At 40.2% G+C, this 23,911-nt stretch overlaps 1 protein-coding gene across 3 annotated transcripts in view; it reads left to right on the top strand.

Moving 5' to 3' along the window:
• The window catches only part of FRMD6 (FERM domain containing 6), a 281,731-nt gene extending 258,102 nt beyond the window's left edge, over nucleotides 1-23,629 (top strand). For all 3 annotated transcript variants that reach the window (XM_044925123.2, XM_006046339.4, XM_006046337.4), the window contains 8 exons: nucleotides 362-517; nucleotides 4,445-4,510; nucleotides 5,391-5,459; nucleotides 8,199-8,373; nucleotides 12,851-13,186; nucleotides 13,923-14,054; nucleotides 18,259-18,350; nucleotides 20,623-23,629. In XM_044925123.2, the coding sequence (XP_044781058.2) occupies nucleotides 362-517; nucleotides 4,445-4,510; nucleotides 5,391-5,459; nucleotides 8,199-8,373; nucleotides 12,851-13,186; nucleotides 13,923-14,054; nucleotides 18,259-18,350; nucleotides 20,623-20,907 (1,311 nt within the window). In that variant the 3' untranslated portion in view covers nucleotides 20,908-23,629. The remainder of the gene's footprint in view (nucleotides 1-361; nucleotides 518-4,444; nucleotides 4,511-5,390; nucleotides 5,460-8,198; nucleotides 8,374-12,850; nucleotides 13,187-13,922; nucleotides 14,055-18,258; nucleotides 18,351-20,622) is intronic.
• Nucleotides 23,630-23,911: the final 282 nt, after the last annotated feature.

Raw genomic sequence — 23,911 nt, 5'->3', positions numbered from 1 at the left:
CCAATAATTCTGCAAGTGTAAACAATGATGTGGACAAAATTGTGCAAGTTTGCATGGCTTTTCTTTGTTAGTGATTTTAAAGCCAAAAGAACATATTTTCCCCATTTCTTATGATTTTTCTTCTTAGATATGAAGTACTACAGCTAAACTGACTCTGTACCTTCTAGTATTAGCTTGTTCAGCCTAGTAACGTCACAGATGGTCAAAAGAGTATCAGTGTGAGAATTTCCTAGTGGAAATCAGCCAGTTTCAAGGGCCTATTTTCGGTTCTCAGCCTTTTCATCATTTGCGGGGTGAGGGTCGTGTTATACTTGAATCCTTCCAACAAATGTTGCATTGCACTCCCGTTGTATCCCAACAGGTTGTTTCCAAGAGAGGGAAGGACTACATCCTGAAGCACATTCCAAACATGCACAAAGATCAGTTTGCACTGACAGCTTCTGAGGCTCATCTTAAATATATCAAAGAGGCTGTCCGACTGGATGACGTCGCTGTTCACTACTACAGATTGTATAAGGTACAAAACTGCAGTAAGTCTGCAGCTGTATCTTCTTGATCAGGAGAAGTTTTTTTTTTTTTTTTTTTTTTAAGTTTTGGTTGTTTTTAAAATGGGTTTTTAAAAGAATTTTTATTTGAACTGCTGTTTGTCGTCATAAGTCAGTCTTGGAGTCAGTGATGTTTTTCTTTGGGCCTGGAAGCAGGAGTGAGTCTTTTTCATGGTTCTGATATTGAGATGACAAGTGGCTGTAAATTGTGCTTTTGATTTTTCAGTGATTATGAAATAGTTATTCTCCTCCTTCCCAAATCTGCATTTCTGCCTTGGGGAGTAATGTTTACTACTTCTTTGATCAGTAAGTATTTAATAAGGGAAGCCACACCTGCGTTCTATCCGTTAGTAACAAGAGCACCACCACAGCAGCTAATGTTTAGTGAGTTTTGTGTTTATCGGAACACTTCATATCTATCCTTTTTTAAAAAATACTCATAACTCTATAAGATAGGACTGTAATCTTCATTTTACAATCAGGGATACATACCAAAGATCACAAAACTAGTAAAAGACAGGAGTCAACCCATGTCTGCTTACAAGAACCTTTGTGCCTGAATCACTGACTTTCTTGCTGCTCTCACTCTGAAGTTTGTTCCTTCTTTTGTCCTGTGTCCTTGTGTTCTGTGTTCTTGTGTCCCTAGCCTCATTTTTCCATTCTGAGTCAGAGGTCACACATCGAAATAATAACTGGGGCGGGTCTTGCGGAGAATCACTGGCAAAAGTATTCACCACATTCTGTCTTCTCTCCCTCTTCTCCGCCACACTCCTCTCTCTCCCTATTCCACAAGTATCACTTCCATGGTATGAACCCTTCAATTCCCACCTGAGTATTCAAAGGCGTATTTATTTTCCAACCAAATAGGATGAGGTGGTTCAGAGTGTGGTCTGTTGTATCCAGCTTGCTGGGGTTAAATCCCAGCTTCAGCCCTTACTGGGTAACCTTAGGCATGTTACTGTGCTTTGGTTTCCCCACAGATAAATGGACATGGTAACAAACCCAATAAATTCTGAGGTTTATTAAAGACTAAAGGAATTAGTGGGTGAAAAGTGCTGAAAACAGTGCCCAGCACACATTAAGTATGATGTTAAATGTGTTTCTGTTACCACTGTCTTTGTTATTATTAGGTTTGTTAATCTCTGCTACACCCTTGTGGTAAGATAAGCATAATTAGGCCATTAGAGACTGGACCATAGATCGGTTATATTGCTGGCTAATTTTCTTGGCTGGTTCAAAAAACTTAAAAAGAGAGCAACGGATGTTATTTTTTCCCCTTTCATGCCCAAGAGATGCTTTGTTAATGCCCTGTCATCTTTGAAAGGCAAAGACTTCCATAAGATCTCTTCAGTTAAATTCCTAAAAGACTGAGTTCTTGTTTTTCTTTTAAGAGTTCATTGTGACACCTCAACTTATAAGAGAAAATGAAAATTAATGACAGTTTTGACAATAATTTTATATTTTAAAATGTATTAGAAGTATGAATGATACATTGGAGAGAGTATGGCTTTAGAATCAGATCATCAGTTAGAAACCCTCCGCCGGCACTCACTCTTGCTGGGATCCTGGGGGTCTGTTGCTGCAGTACTGGGCATCTGTTCAGTGGGAATTATCCTATACATGCCACAGGTCAGGAAGGATTCAACAAGACGATGAATCTGAAATGGCCAGATGGCGTGCCTGGCACATTAGTGAGTGCTCAGTAAATATTGGTTGCTTTCCATTTGCTAGGGAAGCTTTGGTATTTTAAAGAATCCTATTAGGAATCCTTTAGTAGATAAGGTAGATATCTCTAATTTATCTTTCATGTAAAAATTAATTTTTCAATTTGCTCAAAGTGTGCTACTTTTACATGGCATAAAAATCACTCTGGCCTTCTTGAAACAAGATAATGCTAACGAACTGATTGAGGTGAAGAAACAGATTTTTTTTCCCTTATGGAGAGAATTTTCATTCTTTAAAGAAATTAAGTGACTGCCATTAAAAGTGCTTCATTTAAGACCTGTTTATAAAATGGAGACAGGAGATAGGTAATTTAAAACAACAGCAACAACAAACCTCTGTACCTCTTGCCCAGTGATACATACCTCATACACACACAACCAGCATTTTTATGAACACAGTCTTATTTCTGGAAGCAATCAGAACAGCCTTGAAAGGGATATTGGCCTAAAGTCATAGGGATGAATTGGTTTCTCCTGTTAAACCTATACTGTATGTGCCTTTCTTGATGTAAAGAATATTAGTGGGGGGAAAAAAAACAGCCCCAGTAGTGAATATAGGCTCTATCTACTATGCCAGCTGAGGATACATTTTCTAAAAATACTTCTTTTCATGATCATGCAAAAACTGGTACTGAACATAATAAAGAGCTGTACATACTCATTTTTTTAATTGAGAAATCTCATACTGAATATACTTTAGTGACTTAGCAATTTTATTTTCTATTTTGAACTTTACATCATACAACCACTTGTTACAAATAGTGCTTAAAAGATGTGGCTAAGTACAGTATTTTTCCCTTATACTTGTTGTGGTGTATTTTTTTTTTCAGTTTATGGTTTAGCTGGTTGAATGTATATCATAATGGCAGGTGATAATTGAACTTCTTAAAAATAAGTGCTTTTTCCAAACTAACATAATGTAAAGCTTTATAGCTTTCAACTATCTTCATGAGAGAGCATTAACTATTCACTTCAGTTCAGTTCAGTTTAGTTGCTCAGTTGTGTCCAACTCTGCGACCCCATGAATTGCAGCACTCCAGGCTTACCTGTCCATCACCAGCTCCTGGAGCTTACTCAAACTCATGTCCATTGAGTCGCTGATGCCATCCAACCATCTCATCCTCTCTTGTCCCCTTCTCCTCCTTCCTTCAATCTTTCCCAGCATTAGAGTCTTTTCCAGTGAGTCAGCTCTTTGCATCAGGTGGCCAAAGTTTTGGAGTTTCAGCTTAAGCATCAGTCCTTCCAATGAATATTCAGGACTGATCTCCTTTAGGATGGACTGGTTGGATCTCCTTGCGGTCCAAGGGACTCTCAAAAGTCTTTTCCAACACCACAGTTCAAAAGCATCAATTCTTCAGCACTCAGCTTTCTTTATAGTCCAACTCTCATATCTATACATGACTACTGGAAAAACCATGGCTTTCACTAGATGGACCTTTGTTGGCAAAGTAATGTCTCTGGTCTTTAGTATGCTGTCTAAGTAGGGAAGCTCATTAACTATTCAGGCTTGCCTCTAACTTTTGTTTCAGAGTTGGGAGATTTAACCAGTTTTAAATTTGCAAAATCTACTGCACCTCAGAATATAACTATGACATTATGTTCAAGATTCTAACATCTGAGAAAAGATGTTAGAAGGTTAAAAGGGGCTTCCCAGGCAGCACTAGTGGTAAAGAACCCACCTGCCAATGCGGGAGATATAAGAGGCACTGGTTTGATCCCTGGGTAGGCAAAATCCCCTGGAGAAGAGCATGGCAACCCACTGTGGTGTTCTTGCCTGGAGAATCCCGGGCTACAGTCCATAGGGTCACAAAGAGTTGGATACGACTGAAGTGACTTAGCATAGCATAGAAGGTTAAAAAAAAATTTGATGTAAAAGTAGCAAATAGTCTTACCAGAGTTCTCAGTAACACACAAATTTAGAATATTGTCAGATATGAAAGTATAGTAAAAACATTAAAACTCTGAAATCTCAGATTTAAAAAGTAGAAAATATCATTATTGATTTAATATGTACCCATGATTTTCTTGTATCTTACAGGAAAAAAAGGATGCAGAAAGGCAAAGCTATTTTAAGTAAAAAGCTTTCTAATACTGAAATTTATCTTTCATTCTTTAGTGCTGAATTGTTTCTTACAGAAGAAAGATACACTTTTTCATATAATTTTATTCCTACAGGATAAAAGGGAAATTGAAGCTTCTCTGACCCTTGGCTTGACCATGCGGGGAATACAGATTTTTCAGGTTAGTTAATGGGGAATAGGTGTCAAATGGTATCTATCCACTGTGTCTTCACTCTGACAGTGTGCCTGCCTGGTCCTGTGCTATGCTCACTGGTCCTATTTCCAGCCATTGATTGGTTACTACTTCTTATTTGTCCAGCACAGATGTGGATAATGTGGGATAGACAAAGTGAAACAGTCTGATCCTTGACATCAGTAAGTCCTCTAGAACAGGAAACAGCAAACCAAAGATTGGCCCACATTTATCACTCATAGATCATTAATATCCAGACATTTTTCTTTGTGTGTCATTAATTTTTAGCATTCTTTTTTTTTATCATCTGGTGCATCTGTAACTATGGAAAGAAAAATGACTTTGTGATAAAGTATCTGACCCAGACGTTTTAATTTCCGTTACAAATTCTGATAAAACTCATCTGTTGAGTAAGCGGATCCTGTCATCCTACTGCAGGTGGGATGGTGTTATCATCCCGCCATCAACAGGGGAAAGAGGAGGTCTGTGAGACCTGGGAGGGTGCCTTATCTTTGGTATAGGCAAAACACCCAGTTATGAACGTCTGAGTGCCTTATCTCATCTCTCGAATGCCTGAGTCTTCTGGACTTTTTATTTAAATTTAGAGATGGGCCAGAAGGGAACAGATTACCTTGAAAGGCAATGTAGTCACTGAGGAACCCAAAGTGGCAGAATTGTATCATTTCTCTTTTAATTACTGTCTGTATGTCTCTAAAGAGAGTTGGGGACCTCGTTTAGATTTTAATTACTGTATGTATTTTAGTTTTCTGGGAAAGAAGTTAGAGCTATTTTAGAGTATCTGTCAGTTTCCTCGGTAACTCTATGTGCATAACTTAGAGTTATAAGTAACTCATCATTCTTTCCACAGAATTTAGACGAAGAGAAACAATTACTTTATGATTTCCCTTGGACCAATGTTGGAAAGTTGGTGTTTGTGGTAAGTTTAAAATAACTGACTAAAATACTCATCTGTTTGTTTTTGTGGACTTTTGTTTTTTAAACAAAATATTGTTTCAGGCACAAAACTTGATGTTTTCTCAAAATTGAAGATGAAAATAGTTAGCTTTCTTAGATTCTTATGCATGCGCTGTAATTATAATCCTTGCCACTTTTCAGTAGTGAACCTGAAATCACAGAGTCTTACAGCAAAAGAAATCACCAATTTTAATTTGTGTGTCTGGTCCCCACCACTCTACCCTAGTTGCAGAAAAAACGTGATGGGAAAAGTTCAAGATGAATTCATCAAACAGAATTATTTTTAAAAATGTACAGCAGAGGGATTAGAAAACAGAAAGCTGTAATCAGAGGGTAAATTATTCTTAGCTTGGGGGTTGGCCCGTTCTTTTGGAAGTTAACTTCTCTTGAATAGAGAATAAAGAGTGATATAAAAAGATGTTTCTATTAATATCTGTCTGTTGAAAATCATCATTATAAGGAAAGGGCTACAACTCTTAACAAGAAAAGTACTTTTGTTTTTAGATTATTGAGAACAATACACTTTCTTTTGTCAGAGCAAATTCTTATTTTTTCCCAGCTGTTTCCTCTTTTGCCAGCTGTATCCATTTTGGGGAAGAGTTCAAAGAATTACAGTTAATTATATGTCTTTCTAGTGGTCATTAAAATTCATAATTTTGCTTTGTTCCTAAATTACTGGAAGAAATACACAAAAAGAGGAGGAAGATAAGGATTAAGACACATGCTTCTTTCCAGCAGGAAGATGGCCTATATAAATAAAGAGCTCTATTGCCAGATCGCATTTGGGCACTGATCCCACACTGCCCTGTGAGTTAAAAGACCTGTTTCTGACTTTAATTCCTTGGGCACAGTTCAATCTGATTTCACTTTACTCATACATTAAATGGGGCCTGGCCTGCCTCCTCCTCACTGGCTCTTTCTCCTTCAAGCTTTTTGTGAAAGGAGTGGAGTTATTTGTAAATGAGAAAATTATTAACCCACTTGCCCCCTTCATGTCTCCAATTAAGTAGTAATAAAATACATTTATAGAAATTGAATTTTTAAGGGTCCTGCACCAAGTGGTTCCTGAATCTAGTTGTGCATCACCTTCATCTGAGGAGCTTGTTTAGATTTCTGGGCCTCACCCAAGAGATTTTTGATTCAGCAAGTCTGGGGCAGAGACTAGGAATCTGTTTTGGCAAACTTCCCAGATGATTCTTCTTGCAGCCAGCCCAGCCCTGCCTAGTTGTATGACTCTGGGCATATCACTTAACATTTCTGTGCCTTGGTTTCTTCCTTACAAAATGGGGAATAATGGACCACCCCCTTGGGCTTCCTTAGTGGCTTAGATGATAAAGAATCTGCCCACAGTGCAGGAGACCTGGGTGCTATCCCTTGGTCAGGAAGATCCCCTAGAGAAGGGAATGGCTTCGCACTTCACTATTCTTGTCTGGAGAATTCTGTGGACAGAGGAGCCTGGTGGGCTGCAGTCAGTGGGGTTGCAAAGAGTCGGACATGACTGAGTGATGAACACTTTCACTGGCCATAGACTTGTGAGGACTGAGTAAGTTAATACATGTTTAGTGCTCATGAAGTGTAAGTTACAAGCATTCTATCATAGCATTGAGATCCAGTGGTGGTTCCTTTTAAAATGGAAAGTCAAGAGGTAAGAAATTCCATCCACGTCTGAATTGCTTTGTGCTGACTTTCAGTGTGTAGTTAAAATACACCTCCCTCTTTGCTTTACCTCTCGTCTCCAGCTGAGAATCACTGTGTCTGGAAGACTCCTTTCTGTAGTCCTGCTATCCTATTCATTGTCAAAAAAGTTAAAGGAATTCATAATATTCTGTAACTGGAAGGAACTTTGCCACACCCTCTCCCTCAATTTCGGAGAGGGCAGTGGCACCCCACTCCAGTACCCTTACCTGGAAAATCCCATGGACAGAGGAGCCTGGTAGGCTGCAGTCCATGTCCGACTCGCTAAGAGTCAGACACAACTGAGCAACTTCGGGTTAATGATCCCAAACCTGGTGAATGAGATTCCTCCACTTGCAGAGAGATACTTACATACCACTTGCATATCTTATTTCTCCTTCCTGTCTCATCCCTCCAGCTATCCATCTGGCTTCCAAGTCCCTCTTCTATCTGACTAAAGAGTTTTTCATTTTTTTCTAACCCACAAATAGGTATCTTGTATTGTTTACTATCGTAACTCCTTGTTTATTTTCACCCCATAATTTATCATAAGCTGTAGTTATTTTATGTGTTTATTCACCCTCTTTAGCACCAGATTGTAGCAACAGGAGGGTAGGGACTTGGTCATATATGCACTGCTGTTTTCTCAGGAACTAGAAAAGTGTTTGACATCTTGTCAGCATTCAACAAATATTTGAATGCATTACTCTTCTAGAGCTTGTGGTCTTGTTTACTGAGTTAGGGTGTTGGGATTACATTTGAGAATGCTTTCGTGATGGCCTCTTCTCTTCTCCATTATGTAAATATCCTGGCCAGCCAGAGAAACCACAGATGGAACCAGAAGACCCTGGCTTGGCACTTCCCTGAATTTTTGGTAATCCTGTATCCCATGACGTTTTTGAAAGGGAAGACAGTAACATACCCCTCAGGGAACTTTGGATGGAGCCTTAAGCATCTATTTCTGAGTCTGTAGTGGACCTTGACACATCAGAGACTTGTCTTCCTGACTTGTTCTTTCCCTCCACAGGGTAAGAAGTTTGAGATTCTCCCAGATGGCTTGCCTTCTGCCAGGAAGCTCATCTACTACACGGGGTGCCCCATGCGCTCCAGACATCTTCTGCAGCTCCTGAGCAACAGCCATCGCCTCTACATGAACCTGCAGCCCGTTCTGCGCCACATCCGGAAGCTGGAGGAAAACGAAGGTATCACAAAATCTTGGCCAGGAAGCAGGTGGTACTTTTGCCACCCGTGGCCCCTTACTCGACAGCTGCAAGAACTGGGGCTTTAGTCTCCTGAAGAGTGGGACCTGGGGACCCCCAGCCTCTCCAGGTCCCCAGCAACGTTGCTTTTTCCATCTCAGCAGTCCTGGAAAGCCCACCCACAGGCTGGTCAGCATACCTGAGATTATCCCTGCTATTTAACTGTCCTAGCAAACAGTCTCTTTAAAGTTTCCCTGCACTCAGCTTGAAAGTCCGGAAAGCCACTACATGGAAGCACAGCTAAGGTTTATCTGCTTACCAGCTTTTATCTGCATCTCAGAGTCTTGATTATACACTGCTCCACCTTGGGGCTGTTACGTACAGGCTCTCTAAAATTCCTTACAGTGAGATTATTCCTTATGTTAGAGTGACAGTAAAGGTGGGCCACAGAATATCTCCAGCCTCTTGTTGACAACTAGGAAGCCCCTTGTCTGGCTCAGCAAGAAAGACCAACAAAGGAGAGAAAAGTTTACAATTGAGGATCTTGTTAGCCTGTCCTATTGGGGCACGGGGGCGGTTTGCTGAGACACAGAACAGAGCAGTGCATTTGGGGCTTCAGAGTTCTGAGCCATGAGAGGGCAAGTCTTGGTGAGGAGAGGAAGACAAAGTGGAGGCTTCTAACAGTAGACTTCAACTTCACAGTATTAACCTGATGGTTAGCTCTTTATCTCCTGTGGTTACTCTGTACAGCACACTCCAGTTTCACACCCAAAAATGCTACTTTGCATATTTGGTCTTTCAGTGTCTTCAATTTTTTTGCAAACTCATGTTATAGTAATTGTTGGTAATTTTATTAGATTTGATTTGGGGTATTTGCATGAATTAGGATTCAGATTCATATTAACTTAGGTCCATGTCGGAAACACATTTTGACCTCTCAGACGTCACTTTCCGTATAGAAACAAGACAAGTACCTGTCCTCTCTTAACAAACAAAAATCCTTATAGAAGTTTAAACACAATTTGATGGATGTTTCTCAAAAGCTGCCTCTCAATTTAAATGAGGCCCAGTTTGGAGATGCCATTGTAATTTAAGTAGCAATTAGAACATGAATCATTTTCCACTGTCTGCCACCAAACTGCATTTGTTTTTGGAGAGAATTAGTCTCACTGTCTAGTGTATTGGCTTCCCCTGCTGCCAGACTGCCAGTTCTTCCCCATGATGACTTATCAGTATAACAAATGCATGTATCTGTCTGACACTGACATGAAGATTAGGAATTTAAATGGGCAGAAGCACCAGGAAAGCTTGTGAGAATAGGTGACTTAGGTGCAGAGCCCATCATTTGCCAAGTTGGCTTCATTCCTGAATGGCCAACTCGCAACTTTGGGAAATTCATTTATTCCAGCAGCTCTCTGCCCACAGCATTTTAGTAAATTCTTGTTTAGGTGACTGTAATGTGAGCCCCTTGTACCCTGAAAGAATTAATGAACCTCCCCTATAGGTTCTAAAGAAAAATTACAAAGAATGTTGAATTCTTAAGGGGAGGGCTTTGTTATCAAGTACATGTGAGGGCTTATGTGAATGGGGCAGTGAGAATGACAATGATGCAGATTGGATCTTTGATGTGGGTATGCGTAGATACATTTTGCAGATATGTCTTTTTTTTTCTTCCCTATCTTTACTTTCTTCTGCTTAGAAATCCCTGCAGATCTGAAGAAAACCTGAAACTAAGTTCTTTTGGATTAACGTTGGCCTGAATTCAGTTATTTCACCCACACTTAAGGATTGCAACATTTTAAACAACAAAAAAACCTATTAACATTAGCCAAAATCACAGCATGAAAAGAATCTTTATTTTTCTTAATTAGATTTCATCTAGTGTCACCTTGTCTGAAACACTATTTTTGCATTTTATAGTAAAAATGATCACAAGAATCCTATTGTTTTAAAAGAGATGGATAAAAAATGCTTTCTGTCATTAAAATCTTTTTTCAGCTCAGTTTTACTAGATAGCTAGGGCTTAGTCTTAGGTTTTATGTCAAGAGGGTGCATTGACTTGCATTATGGTCCAAAACAACACGAAAAGTTTGGTGTTCTGTGGGCTTTTACAACAGATGACTTGCATTGTTGACACCAGTGATTACTAGGGGGTGAGCGGTTGCATTTTGTATTTCTTAAAATAAATTTCAAAATTATTTCAACATTTTCCTCATTTTGTAACTGATCGGTGTGAAACTCCTTAAATGTTTGCAGAAGGTCTAAGAGATGAAAAGCATGATGACAGGAGTAGAAGCCAGCACGTGGAGCACCAAGGCTGTGCTGACATGTTGACACGAAGTAATTCAGGCTAGGCTCTTATTAGCTAGAAGACAGGTTGGCAAAGTACTTGTTTTCTAGTGACTATGTGTGTGAGTATAGAATAACTAGTTGACTCCAAATCTGTCAGAAATTTGGGAGTAAAAGGGCTATTTTTAAAGATATAGAAAAAAAAATAAAGATATAGAAAAGTTTTTTTTAAATTATTAGACCCACTGTTATCAGTTGTCTTAGGGCTTAAGACTTTTTTTTTTTTTTTTTTTTTTTTACTTTTTACCCTTCCAAGGGCCATGTGCCTATTGTATTAAAACTACAACAAATAGAAAGCATATGGGAATTTTGCAAACCCCTTTTAGCTCTTCATCTCAATTCCTGCTTTCTTAGAAAATAGGACTCATTAGAACCCAGCCTAGCCCTAAAAAGATGGGCTGTAGATGGATGTACTTTTGTAGCAGTGATGTGTGGTTAGGCCCTGATATCTGGTTCCATTCTGCCTCACTGTGAGTATGGCTACACACACCTCTTTGCTTCAGCTTGAGTCCTTAGAAGTAACGTAAATAGGCTGGAGCCCAGAAATGTACACACCATCATTTCCAAGCATTGTTGCCATTTTGCATCCTGGAGTACATATCTTCTCTTTCTGCTGATGTTCCTTTCTTCTCTGGGGAAGCCTGTGGTGATTATACTTCAGGCTGGAATCAGACATCAAGAGTACACATATTTTTACTTAACCAAGAGACAAGACAAATCCATTAGCAGACCCTTGAGAACCCAGTCTGGTTTAGTTAACAGTTTCTGAAATAGTATCAATTCAATATTCCCCAAGTGCACTCTTCCTTTTTAACGTTGTTCTGATGTGTTATTTCTCATAAGTATTAAAAATACAAGGCTCTTTCTTTGTTTTAAATTTCTGACCTCAAGCACAAAAATAGTATGTTTGTATCAGTTGTATTGGAGAAGGCAGTGGCACCCCACTCCAGTACTCTTGCCTGGAAAATCCCATGGATGGAGGAGCCTGGTAGGCTGCAGTCCATGGGGTCGCTAAGAGTGGGACATGACTAAGCGACTTCACTTTCACTTTTCACTTTTCACTTTCACTTTTCACTTTTCACTTTCATGCATTGGAGAAGGAAATGGCAACCCACTCCAGTGTTCTTGCCTGGAGAATCCCAGGGACGGGGGAGCCTGGTGGGCTGCCATCTATGGGGTCGCACAGAGTTGGCAACGACTGAAGTGACTTAGCATAGCATAGCATATCAGTTGTATACCTGTAGCCCAGTTGTAAGTTTGTGCCTTTATGTAATGGTTAGTTTAGCATTTGATAAAAGGGACTTTTCAGTATTGTGTCTTTGTCTGCATTAAAGATCTGTACCAACTTGTTAAAGAACAGTTTTATCAGTCAGAGGCTAAGTGGGTATAAATCATCAAACCAGAGTGATTACTATGTTTTCTTAATAGATTGTGAAGTCTCATTAGTTCAGCCTAAATGGAGAAAAGCAATCTTAATCTGTGAAAATCTCAGTTCTGGAATTTTTTGAAAGAAATTCTCAGAAAAATAGTTTTATTTCAAATTGTCTTCAACAGTTAGAGCTAAGTTAACAATGGACCAAACTGAACAGATGAACAAATCAAATGAAAGGCAGTTAGTATAAGTGTACTTATGAAACCATTTCCGTAGCAGAGTTCCTGAAATTATCTGTGGGGAAGAACCAGATTTTTCAAAACTTCTAATCCACCATGCACTGATACTTTTGCAAAGTTCAAAGTCTCATTAGTGGATGTCCTGGCAATATCAGATCGCTCTGAAAGTTTCTAAATGTTTATTCTCAATTCCTAAACTTATTCCATTATGGACAAATGACAGTTTTCAGACAAGAAGTGGTCTTTTCATCCACATTGAGTAGCATTCTTTTGCAGTGTTTGAAACTTTAAAAGTCTTCAAGTAGTCAAATACCTGCCTCAAATCTATTGTACTGGGTTTTATTCATTTTGCAGTCTTCTTACATAGAGTTCCTATCAGAATTATCAGCACTTTCCAGTCACTCACTTCTGAATGTGAAATTGTACTTGTTTGTGGCCTGATGGCTGCCCTGGGCTAACCAGCCATCATTCCTCCTGCCTTGGTTGACTGTAATGATGAGCTGTGTTCCTCACCACACAGAGAAGAAGCAGTACCGGGAGTCTTACATCAGCGACAACCTGGACCTCGACATGGACCAGCTGGAGAAGCGGTCACGGGCCAGCGGGAGCAGCGCCGGCAGCATGAAGCACAAACGCCTGTCCCGTCACTCGACCGCCAGCCACAGCAGCTCCCACACCTCGGGCATCGAAGCCGACACCAAGGCCCGGGATGCGGGCCCTGAGGACGCCTACCCTGGCAGTGCCATCCACCACAAGCTGAAAACCTGCAGCTCCATGACCAGCCACGGCAGCTCCCACACCTCCGGGGTGGAGAGTGGCGGCAAGGACCGGCTGGAGGAGGATTCGCAGGATGATGGTAACCTGCCCCCCAGGCCCTCTAAGCTAACGGTGCTGACCCATCGTCAGGGCCCCTTCTGCTTTTTCTTTCCCAGTGCTTTCCCCAGTATTGGTTCCATAGGATTGATGTCGTAATAGAGAAGAGGGCAACACAGCATTGGCTGCTTCACCCTGGGTTAAGGAGATAAGATGAGATCTATAGCCTGTATCAGCATTTGGGTGCATCTTTTTTATTGTTTTTCTGTTTCAAATAATTGCTGTAGCATTCAAGTTTGGGGAAAAGAAAGATATACTGACTCCATTGAGGAAAACTGAAAAACATATGTGTGCTTACTATAGAATTCATGTGGCTCTCAAATCTCATTGTTAAATGCTCCAAGAGATGGCAGATGTGGGAGACGGAGAGCTTCGTGCACTATTCATTCTGTCTTTGTCACCAGTCTGCTTTGGCATGAGCCACACGGCCCATCAGCCTCCCCTGGCCCTTTGCCATCACAGCATGCTAGTACAGGTTTTCTTAAAGAGAAAGAATAATTGATAGTCAGATCATGGCATTAGCAGACATGTAGATAACACAACAGTCCTGAGAAAAAGAGAAGCAGGATCTAGTCGAGAATTGTCACTGGAATTTCCTATTGTGGAGTCTCATTAGCAAATTTATTTTTACATGTAAATAATTGCATAACCTCCCTCAAGGTGTGGCTGTGAATGGTGACCATTTCCTTTCTGTCACTAAATGTCTTTCCCTTCTTCAGAAATAGAGATGTTGGTTGATGACCCCAGAGACCTGGAGCAGATGAATGAAGAGTCCTTGGAAGTCAGCCCAGATATGTGCATCTACATCACAGAGGACATGCTCCTGTCACGGAAGCTGAACGGACACTCTGGTGAGCTCCCACAGAAGGGACCTCTCCTTACCCAGGGAGGGGTCCTGGACTGGGAAGCAGGCGACCAGGAAAATAGAAGGGGTGGGTTGGGGGCTCCATATCAGTGTCACAGACTGTGGGACCGAGTGCCTTCTGTGGAGGGAAAGGAAAGGGAAGCTGGAGAAGCACTCAGCATTGGAATTAGCATCCTCTACCTCATGCTTTGGACAAAGCTGTGTAATTGGGTTTTATCTTTCCCTCTTTGCTCTTTTAAATGATAATCAGAGAGTTATGTGATTTATCTGTTAAGAGGCTTGGAGACCCTTCAAACTGGCCTCCTGCTTTCCATAGACAAGAAAACCCATGGATTAGAGAGGACAAATGCTGGGTGGAGAAAAACAGCAGTCAGCTCTCCAGGTTTACTTTGTTTTGGTTTCCCCCGTGCTATATTATATTATGGCCTTCCCAGGTGGCACAGTTGGTAAAGATCTGCCTGCCAGTGCAGGAGACATAAGAGATGTGCGTCCGATCCATGGGTCAGGAAGATCCCCTGGAAGAGGAAATAGCAACCCGCTCCATTACTCTTACCTGGAAAATCTCATGGACAGAGGAGCCTGGCAGGCTTCAGTCCACGGAGGTCACAGAAGAGTTGGACACAACTGAGCGTGCACACACACACACACACTGTATCATATAGAATGTAGGAATCTGGAGAAAAAGTGTTAAAAAAAGGTTGGCGTAAAAAACTCTTAAATTCTATATTTGATGACATCTTTAAATGTATTCACTATAACCCTTTTATAGAGTTATATAATAATATATATATTTCTCTGAAATGAAAGTTGTCATCTTAAAAAAAAAAGTAGTTTTTAAAAAAAAAAAAAAAAAACACCTCAGACTTGTAATTGTTTTTGTCACATGTCATGAATTAGTCTCTGTTCTTTAAAGAAAATGCCTTAGGAGCCAGCTGTCGAAATGACTTCAGTGCTAAGTATCTTGCCACTGAAAGCACTTCTTCAGTGAGAAATCCTCCTTCGACTGGAGTGACCTGGCATTGGCTTGTCATGACCCACAACCTCTGATTGTGGTCCTCTGCCATGCATCAGGGGCAGGGAATTAGTGATGAAAAGGTTAACAGACACAGTCTTTGTCATTCTGGCAGCTCTCTAAAGAGTAAGAGGAACCTTTGATGACAGAATTCCACTTGCTAACCTAGTAGAACCGTGGCCTTCAGAAGCTTAGCCAGAAACAGACCTGCCCATGATTGCTGAGAATCACTCTGAGCAACAAAGACCCAAGAGGCTGATTGCTCTAGTCTTGTACCAAACTTTGCCCCTTTTTGTCCATTTACTTTTTATGTTGACTTTTTTTCCTTACAAATATGTTTTAATATATATATGCATATTATAGCTGTATAGAGAGCATGTTATCACTCACTCTGTGTGTGTGTTTGTGTAAAGAAAATTGTCTAAAGTGGGCCTCTGGGAAGGAGAGATGAAGCAAGCAGACTTTTACTTTCTATTTTTTTTTATTTCTGTTTGATTTTTATAAATTAATTTTGTAATTTTAAATAGAAATTAAATTTGTTTAAAATTTAAATAAGATGGCTTTTGAAAAGATTTATATATAAAAAATGTGTATTGAAATGTCAAATATTATAGCAAAAAGAAAAAAGAAACTAAAGTTTAACAATGAATAAAGTTATGTTCTGTTCATTAAAGTGGAATATTATATAGCCATTCAGTAATGAGATTTTCTTTCAGAGGATACTTAATAATATAAGAAACATAGGTAAGAAAAACAGTATAAATTGTTTAAATAGCATGATCTCAAATTATAAAAATGTTTATACATATACATATACATATACATATACATATACATATATAAAAATATTAGTAACCTTTTTGCTGGATAATGGGGTTATGGATGTTTTTATTTTCTTCCTTGCATCATCCTAGTTTGCCCAAATCTCTATAATCTGAGCCTTTAAACATTGTTTTAAATACACAGAGCTAAGATTGAGTGGTGATGGAGTGTACTGCTCTATCCTTCACTCTTGTGGAAGTTGGCGGGAGCTGGTTCAATGTTCTGATCATCAGGCTTGATGCTGAGTTTTCTAGTGCTGGTTCTGGGTTTCAGAGCAGGTGATTTACAGGCAACCAGGGCACATTTGGGCTCCCCTCGTAGCTCAAACAGTAAAGAATCCGCCTGTATATGCAGGAGACCTGTGTTCAATCCCTGCGTTAGGAAGATCCCCTGGAGAAGGAAATGGCTACCTGTTCCAGTATTCTTGCCTGGAGAATTCCGTGGACAGAGGAACCTAGCAGGCTATCGTGCATGGGGTTGCAAAGAGTCAGACACGACTGAGCGACTAACACACGCACACGGGCACGTTTACAAGGAAATCCAAAAGGAAGCATACCAAGTGCCAGCCAGTGCCCTAGTCCACATCTTCTTCCTGTGAAGATTCACTCAGAAGTTTCATGCTGGGACTTCCCTGGTGGTCCAGTGGTTAAGAACCCGCCGATTGACATGAGTTATATCCCTGGTCTGGGAACTAAGAGCCCACATGCCGCAGGGCAGCTAAGCCTGTGCACCGTAGAGCCCATTCTGTGCAACAAGAAAAACTACTGCAATGAGAAGCCCACACACCACAACTTGACAATACCCCCTCTCGACACAACTAGAGAAACCCTGCACAAAATAGCAAAGACCCAGCACAGCCAAAAATAAGTAAATACTTTTTTTTTTTTAAGTTTAATGCTTTTTAAAAGATTATGAGCTTTCTAGAGAAAGATCTTCTGCTCAGGCAGTTGGTACCAACCCCAAAAACATGACTGTCATCTGAGAATAAACTGTCTACATATAAGCCAAAGAATGTACATATATCATTTTTTAATTGAACTAATTATCAAACACTTAAAACATGCCAGACACTGAATTATCATGAGACCCTTTTAAAGAGATAGAATACAAAAAGTCATTTCTATGGATTACTAGCAGTGGCTGAATAAAAATCATATTACTTACCCAAGGTCCTTTTCTTTATCAGGTGGAAATGTACTTAAGCCATTTAGCCTTAAGGCTCTGGGGCTTGACCTTCACTTGCTCCATCTGTTTGCAAGAAACATGAGTGGTTTTCACTTACATCGCCAGTTCTTATTGACAGTTTTACCTCCTTAAACATTTTTTCTGGATGCTTTATTCCTATGCCACAGTCCCTTAGGAAAGTTTTAGCCCTGGATTTCTGTTTCTAAAATACCATCAGGCCCCCTGAGCCCTCAGTGACAAGGGGCTCTGGTGATCTCAGAGGTCCAGAGCTGACTTTTTACTGTAGCCTCCCATTTTTGGTGTCAGGCCAGTAAAACCTGATGCAGGAGGCCTGTGCAGTGGCCCCATCTTCCCAGAGGAACCTCTGGAACAGAATGTGTTCCATATGCAGGCCCTGGACCTTGCCCTTTGTGGGCATTTGCTCTTCAGTTGGATGGGTGCTGTGCTCAACCCCATTTGTAAGAGGACACTGGCCAGGACACACAGGTCCTTACTTGCCTGGACCTAGTTTCTGCCCATTTACCCACTGCTCATTTAAGTAGAACCAAACCTAGAGGCTGTGTCACTGTTCAGAGAGTTATATTCAAAGTCAGTGTTGTATAGAGAGTAGGGGAGCTTTAGTGATACAGTAAAGAAACCACTTTTACCTTCGGCCTTTGTTTTTGTTTCTAACTGCATCCTAAACAGCTTAATTAGAAGTTTGTTTTAGAGAATGCAGTTTTAACCTCCATGCCATGCTCTAACCCGTCATGGATCTCACCACTCCCTGCAACACAAGGAGTGGTTGTGATCCATGCCTGTCGTCAGCCACCAAAGGGCCACAGGGAGGGAGATTCATCAGCACTGGCTAATATTTGCACTTTAGTTCTTGGTAGTAGGGTCGCTCAGCGGTAAAGAATCTGCCTACGTTGCAGAAGATGCAGAAGACCCGGTTCAATCCCTGTGTCGGGAAGATCCCCTGGAGAAGGGCACAGCAACCCACTCCAGTATTCTTGCCTGGAGAATCCCCATGGACAGAGGAGCCTGGCGGGCTACAGTCCATAGGGTCACAAAGAATCAGATGTGACTGAAGTGACTGAGCACAAGCACACAGTAGTTCATGTCAGATGCGTGGCAAGAAGGATAAATAATTTGAGGTCTTCACTGGTTTTTCCTCTGTGTTTTACTTTAGGATTGATTGTGAAAGAAATCGGTTCTTCCACCTCCAGCTCCTCAGAAACAGTAGTCAAACTGCGTGGCCAGAGCACTGATTCTCTTCCACAGGTATGGGAGGAGTTGAAAAACTTAAATCAGGAGCTGAAGTTATAGACAGTTTTAAATAGGGGCTTGCATTTATAATTATGTAAATGAGCAGAAATTTAAAACCTTCAGGAAATGATTCCTAGTAGATACATACTTTCCAGTTTTAGTCTGAATTTATTTCCATTTATTTGCTAGTTCCATTTCTCTTTGGGATTTTTATTTGGATGAACTGTATACTTTGTTTCATACTTCATATGGGTGAGAAGCCTCTGGTCTTTAGGTTTCAGGTTAACTGTGTTTGTGTGTGTGTGTGTGTGTGTGTGTGTGTGTGTGTGTGTTGATCTCAACAACTGGGAGAGTAATTTTCTTGTCAGGTATGTTGTGACAGAAGTGTTTCCACACTCTTAATTATTCTATTCAGTTTGAATTTTCAAACTGTGCTAAGCTAGTGTGTTTGATAACCCGTAATCACTGGTTAGACGATTAAGCTATCAGAAGATACAGACAAATTAAAATACTCTGAAACTCATTGTTGCAGGATTTGGATGGAATCTACAACTGATACTCACTTCTGACTTCTGAGCACTCTCTTTCTCTCTCCTTATATGCTGTCTGTCTTGGGTGCTCTGTGGGTCTCTCGTTTTCTTCACTCTATTATCTTCCCTCTTTTTTCTTTCTTTCTCTTGTATCTGGCAGTCTTTGCCTTCTATATTTTTCTTTCTTCCCTTATTAACTTTTGTCTTTTTTTTTCCTTCCATTTCAGTAGCCATAATATGCAAGTGATATTTTATGAAATATTCTTCTAGCACTTCCAATAAGTGGTATTTATAGCTGTACATATAGCATGATGATTAGGAGTACAAGCTCCAGGGTCAAACTGCCTCAGTTTGCACCCCACCCCTGCCACTCGATGTTTGCTCTTAATTGTACATGAATATTTGTGGGGCACAGCTAAGGATCAGATTCTACACCCATGAGATAGGGAGATGGGTGCCTGCCTTGATGCTTTGTGGCGACGACCTGATGAATTCTGTGTGAAAGTTTTGGTGGATCCTCAGAAGACACCATCAGTACAAGGATCATCATCTTTGGGGGGCTCTCAGATATGGCAATTCCAAGTAAAATGTTGTTGAGCTCAGACTCTGTTCTCTTCTGCTGGTAGCAAAAGTGATATCTTATTCTAACAAAGCTAGCCTTTGTGGTTTCAGCAGCAAAAGTAGGTTAGAGCTGTAATGGCTCATTTCCATAAGTAACCCATTAAGGATTTTCTATTCATGTAATTATTGGAACCATTTTTTAACCTGCTTATATTTGCAGCCAGTACCACCTCTTGGGATAATGAGTTTGGAAAGTCTGTAACCTGCTGTGTGCAGCATTTGGTAGAGTACAGCCTCTTGCACTGTTTAGGAGCCACCTCTTCATCCTGGGGCTGCCTCCCAACCTTTTCTACACCAAGAACACTTCATGTTATTTTTCTACCCAAGAATTCTAGCTTTTTAAAAAAATAGTGTTTTAAATTGTGTTTCTTGCATCATAATTGGTTTGTTTTCCCATCTCGTATTAAAAGAATAACAGACCTCATCACAAGAGTGTTGCTATGCCAAATTACCATATCCTCATGGAAAAGCAAAGAAACAGTACCTTTACCCGTGCAACGTGATTTTAGGAGAACTGCTCAGTTTCTGAGATGCTGGAGACAGTTGGATTCATGTTGCATTGACTTCTCTGAGCCTTGGGTTATTCTTCTAGGGAGTGGGTGGGGAAGGTCATTGAATTCCTAGGGCCTAGCACATAATAACGGAGAAGGCAATGGCACTGCACTCCAATACTGGAAAATCCCATGAATGGAGGAGCCTGGTGGGCTGCAGTCCATGGGGTCGCTAAGAGTCGGACACGACTGAGCACCTTCACTTTCACTTTTCACTTTCATGCATTGGAGAAAGAAATGGCAACCCACTCCAGTGTTCTTGCCTGGAGAATCCCAGGGACGGGGGAGCCTGGTGGGCTGCCATCTATGGGGTCGCACAGAGTCAGACACGACTGAAGCGACTTAGCAGCAGCAGCACATAATAATGACTCAGGAGATGTTAGCTACTATTATTGGTGGTGGTAGCATTTTTTCCTCACAGGGCTTCAGGGCCCAGAAACCACAGATTGGAAGCCACCCTCTAACAGCTAAGGATCCGTTAACATTTTCTGATTTGGCATCTTTTCTCTGTGCAGGGCACAGAGTGATGAACTTTCACATTAGTCTATACTCTTAAAGTCGTTTCAACCTTCCCTTGTTTTGTAGACTATATGTCGAAAACCAAAGACCTCCACCGATCGACATAGCTTGAGCCTTGATGACATCAGACTGTACCAGAAGGACTTCTTGCGCATTGCAGGACTGTGTCAGGACACTGCTCAAAGTTACACCTTTGGGTGTGGCCATGAACTGGATGAGGAAGGCCTCTACTGCAGCAGCTGCTTGGCTCAGCAGTGTGTCAACATCCAAGATGCTTTTCCAGTCAAAAGAACCAGCAAATACTTCTCTCTGGATCTCACCCACGATGAAGTTCCAGAGTTTGTTGTTTAAAAGACCTCTGCGTGCAGCTGTCCAGACAGCCTGCTGCTTGCTAGAGGCTGTGAAAGCCATGGGTTCCTTCTTTACCTATTACTCGTGCCATATTTTCTTCACCCCAGACATATCTCTTTCTTTATAATAGTTGTGATGGAAATAAAAGCCGTGGGACAGTTGCACTTTAAGTATTACACAGGAGGAAAAGGACTACAGAGAATGTACAGCAAGACAAGTGCCCGGAAGTTCACTGATCCTTTGAAAGGAAATGTGCTTTACTGGTTACCAAACCTTCAGGATATCAGACTGTGGTGTGTGTGTTCATTGTTTTGTTTTCCAATTCAATTACGTGTAACATCACTTTTTTTTTTTTTATCATGTGAAAGATGTTGTTGTGTTTCTTTGTTTGCTTGTATGTTTTTTTCCTACCACTCCCTCATGAAATGCTGGTGGTTTGAGGGAGGAGAGAGAGAAGCAGCTCTCATCTTTTTAAGAGAGGGACAGTTGCCCAGTCATAGCCATTGCCACCCCGCTGGGGCTGTCCCAAAGTGAACAGGAATGAAGCGGTTGAATCACGTGGTTCCAGCATGCCAAAGATGCGTCATCACAGAAGTGCAGCCCAAGGTCAACAAGATGTGAATCAAGCAAAAACCAAAAGAAGGTGCGGTGAGGCCTGTGACTGCTTCACACTGGTCAGTGCCATGTCCTTCTCCTGCTCTTCCAGAAAGCTCTAGGATTCAGCCGAGTCCTTTGTCCAAGTAACAGATCGGTTGTGTTCATGCCATAATGAATTTTGTGGAGTTTCCAAAACCAGTTTCTGTTAAAACTGTAGAAATGTCTTAGAATATGTTTATACTTGGTGGTTTTTTTTTTTTAATCAAGAATAAATTATGGTAATGTTGGTTTCTGCTTAACCAAAATACCCCAACTATACATATATGTTATACATATATAAATACATAAGATTGTGTGTTTATGTGTGTCTGAAGCTTACCACCTTTTCATCTATGAAAGATAGCTCCCATGTCTGTCTTACATACATGGTCTTTCTTGTTTGGTGCAGAGGATGATGATGTTTGGTGTCACTGAATGAATGATGCCTACAGACAATCAGTTGATAGATACACAGTCAAGAACGACCGTTTTCTCATGTGTCTTTTGCCATAGTTCTCAACCCTGGTTGCATCATGGAATTATCTGGGGATCTTTGAAAAAGCTAACAATGTCTGGGTACCACCTCAGATGAATTAAATCAGTGTCTTGTGGTGAGACCCAGGTGAAAATTGCCTTTTCTTTTGAAGTTTCCAGATGGAGCTAGATGTAACAGGATTGAAAACCACCAATCCCGAGGATGTCTTTTTCATTAACTTTGACGTATATAGAAAGTGTTAGTGTTTGAGAAAAGGCCATTTTTAGGACAGTTACTGCCACTGCTGTTAGGATATATAATAAAATCAAGTCAGGAGAGTGAACTTACTCACCTTCAGATGTACAGTAACAGTGTTGCTCGCACTTCAGGAAAGTACTTTAGCACAATGTCTTTCTACGAGATGTTTTTAATGATTTCATATATTTACAACATTTGTTTACCATATTTTGATATACCATTTTTTCTATCTACCAAGTTTTATTAAAAAAAAACTATATTATTTTCTAAAGAAACAGTCATATTTTTATACAAAATTACGTTTTCAGGTAACAGAGAAATAGTCTTAGGGTACAGCAGAACCTACAGTGTTCCCCGTGGATGGGGGTCAGTATTATAAACACGTGGAGAGTGAGAACAAGCACTACCTGTGTTGCCCCTCACATTCCGCCCCCGCCGTGGATATGAAAGGGCAGTGGGTACACACAGGCCTGGTCAACTTGGTTTAACTTGACACTTTAAAAGGAAAAAAATTCTAGACTGCTATAGTCAGGAAATTATTTTGCTTTTATCAAATGTTTGAAAGAACCAAAGTTTCAGATATCAGAATGTATTAAAGTATCTCAATCTTTGTATATAAAAGGATGAAAGTATGAAAGGATCATCTAATGACTGTTACTTATAAGTCATTGAATAATCCACCATTTCTTATAGATGCTTAAGAGACAAATTCTGATGAAGTTTGACCCTAAAAAGCCCAGATCATAAATGTGGTGTATTTACTTTAGCTCTTAGTGTTTCTTGTTTAAACATCAAAAAATATATATTTAATTAAGTACATAATGCTTTATACTTTTATTTTCTCTCTACTTCAAACAGAATCAGGTCTTTAGGGTTTTGCCAGCATCATTAGTGGTTTTGCACACCCTCTTTCTAATTGGATTTATGAATAGTCTTGTGGGTTTTCAAAAATGAGACATGCTAAGGACATATTTTTGCTTTTTGATCCACTGCGGCAGAATTATATATATGTATATGAAAATCCATTTTGAATATCTACATTTTTGTATTTGGAAATTGTTTTAAAAAATAAAGGAAAAGTATAAACCTGATATTTATTCTGCATTTGTTAATATCCATTGCTAGTCAGTATACCAGTTTGGTGTATATTGCCTCTACACGTCTGCATTTGTATTTGCAACAATGAACTTTATATCTGCATAAATTGTAAATAATCCTTTCTGTGAAAGGATCATCATGTTAAGATGATACCAAAAGTGTGTTAAAAAAAACTGCATTATTTTGTAATTATTCTTATAAGGATTTCATGGTAAGATTAGCAGTCAATAAAGTTACTTTTTATTTGTCTTTGAAGTGCCTTTTTAAAAATTATTATTAGAGTTCTCCATGATGCAAGAGTGACTGTTCTCTTTATGTTCTTCTTTCCTATAATAGAGCACATTTAAGGACAACCTGATAGAATTCTGAGCAAAGTAGCCCTTGTGTTGATGCTAATAGCTGATGCCAAGCCCTGCCGCGTGCCAGAGCCTGCTCCACGTGTGTCAGAAGCTCATGTGTTAACTATTGAATCCTCGTATTCCCATAAGGCAGGTACTGTTATTCTTTTCAAGTTAGAGATGAAGGAAACAAGGTTCC

Source organism: Bubalus bubalis, chromosome 11 (assembly GCF_019923935.1).
Source record: "Bubalus bubalis isolate 160015118507 breed Murrah chromosome 11, NDDB_SH_1, whole genome shotgun sequence".
Classification (NCBI taxonomy): domain Eukaryota; kingdom Metazoa; phylum Chordata; class Mammalia; order Artiodactyla; family Bovidae; genus Bubalus; species Bubalus bubalis.
This window is presented reverse-complemented; position numbering and strand designations above follow the sequence as displayed.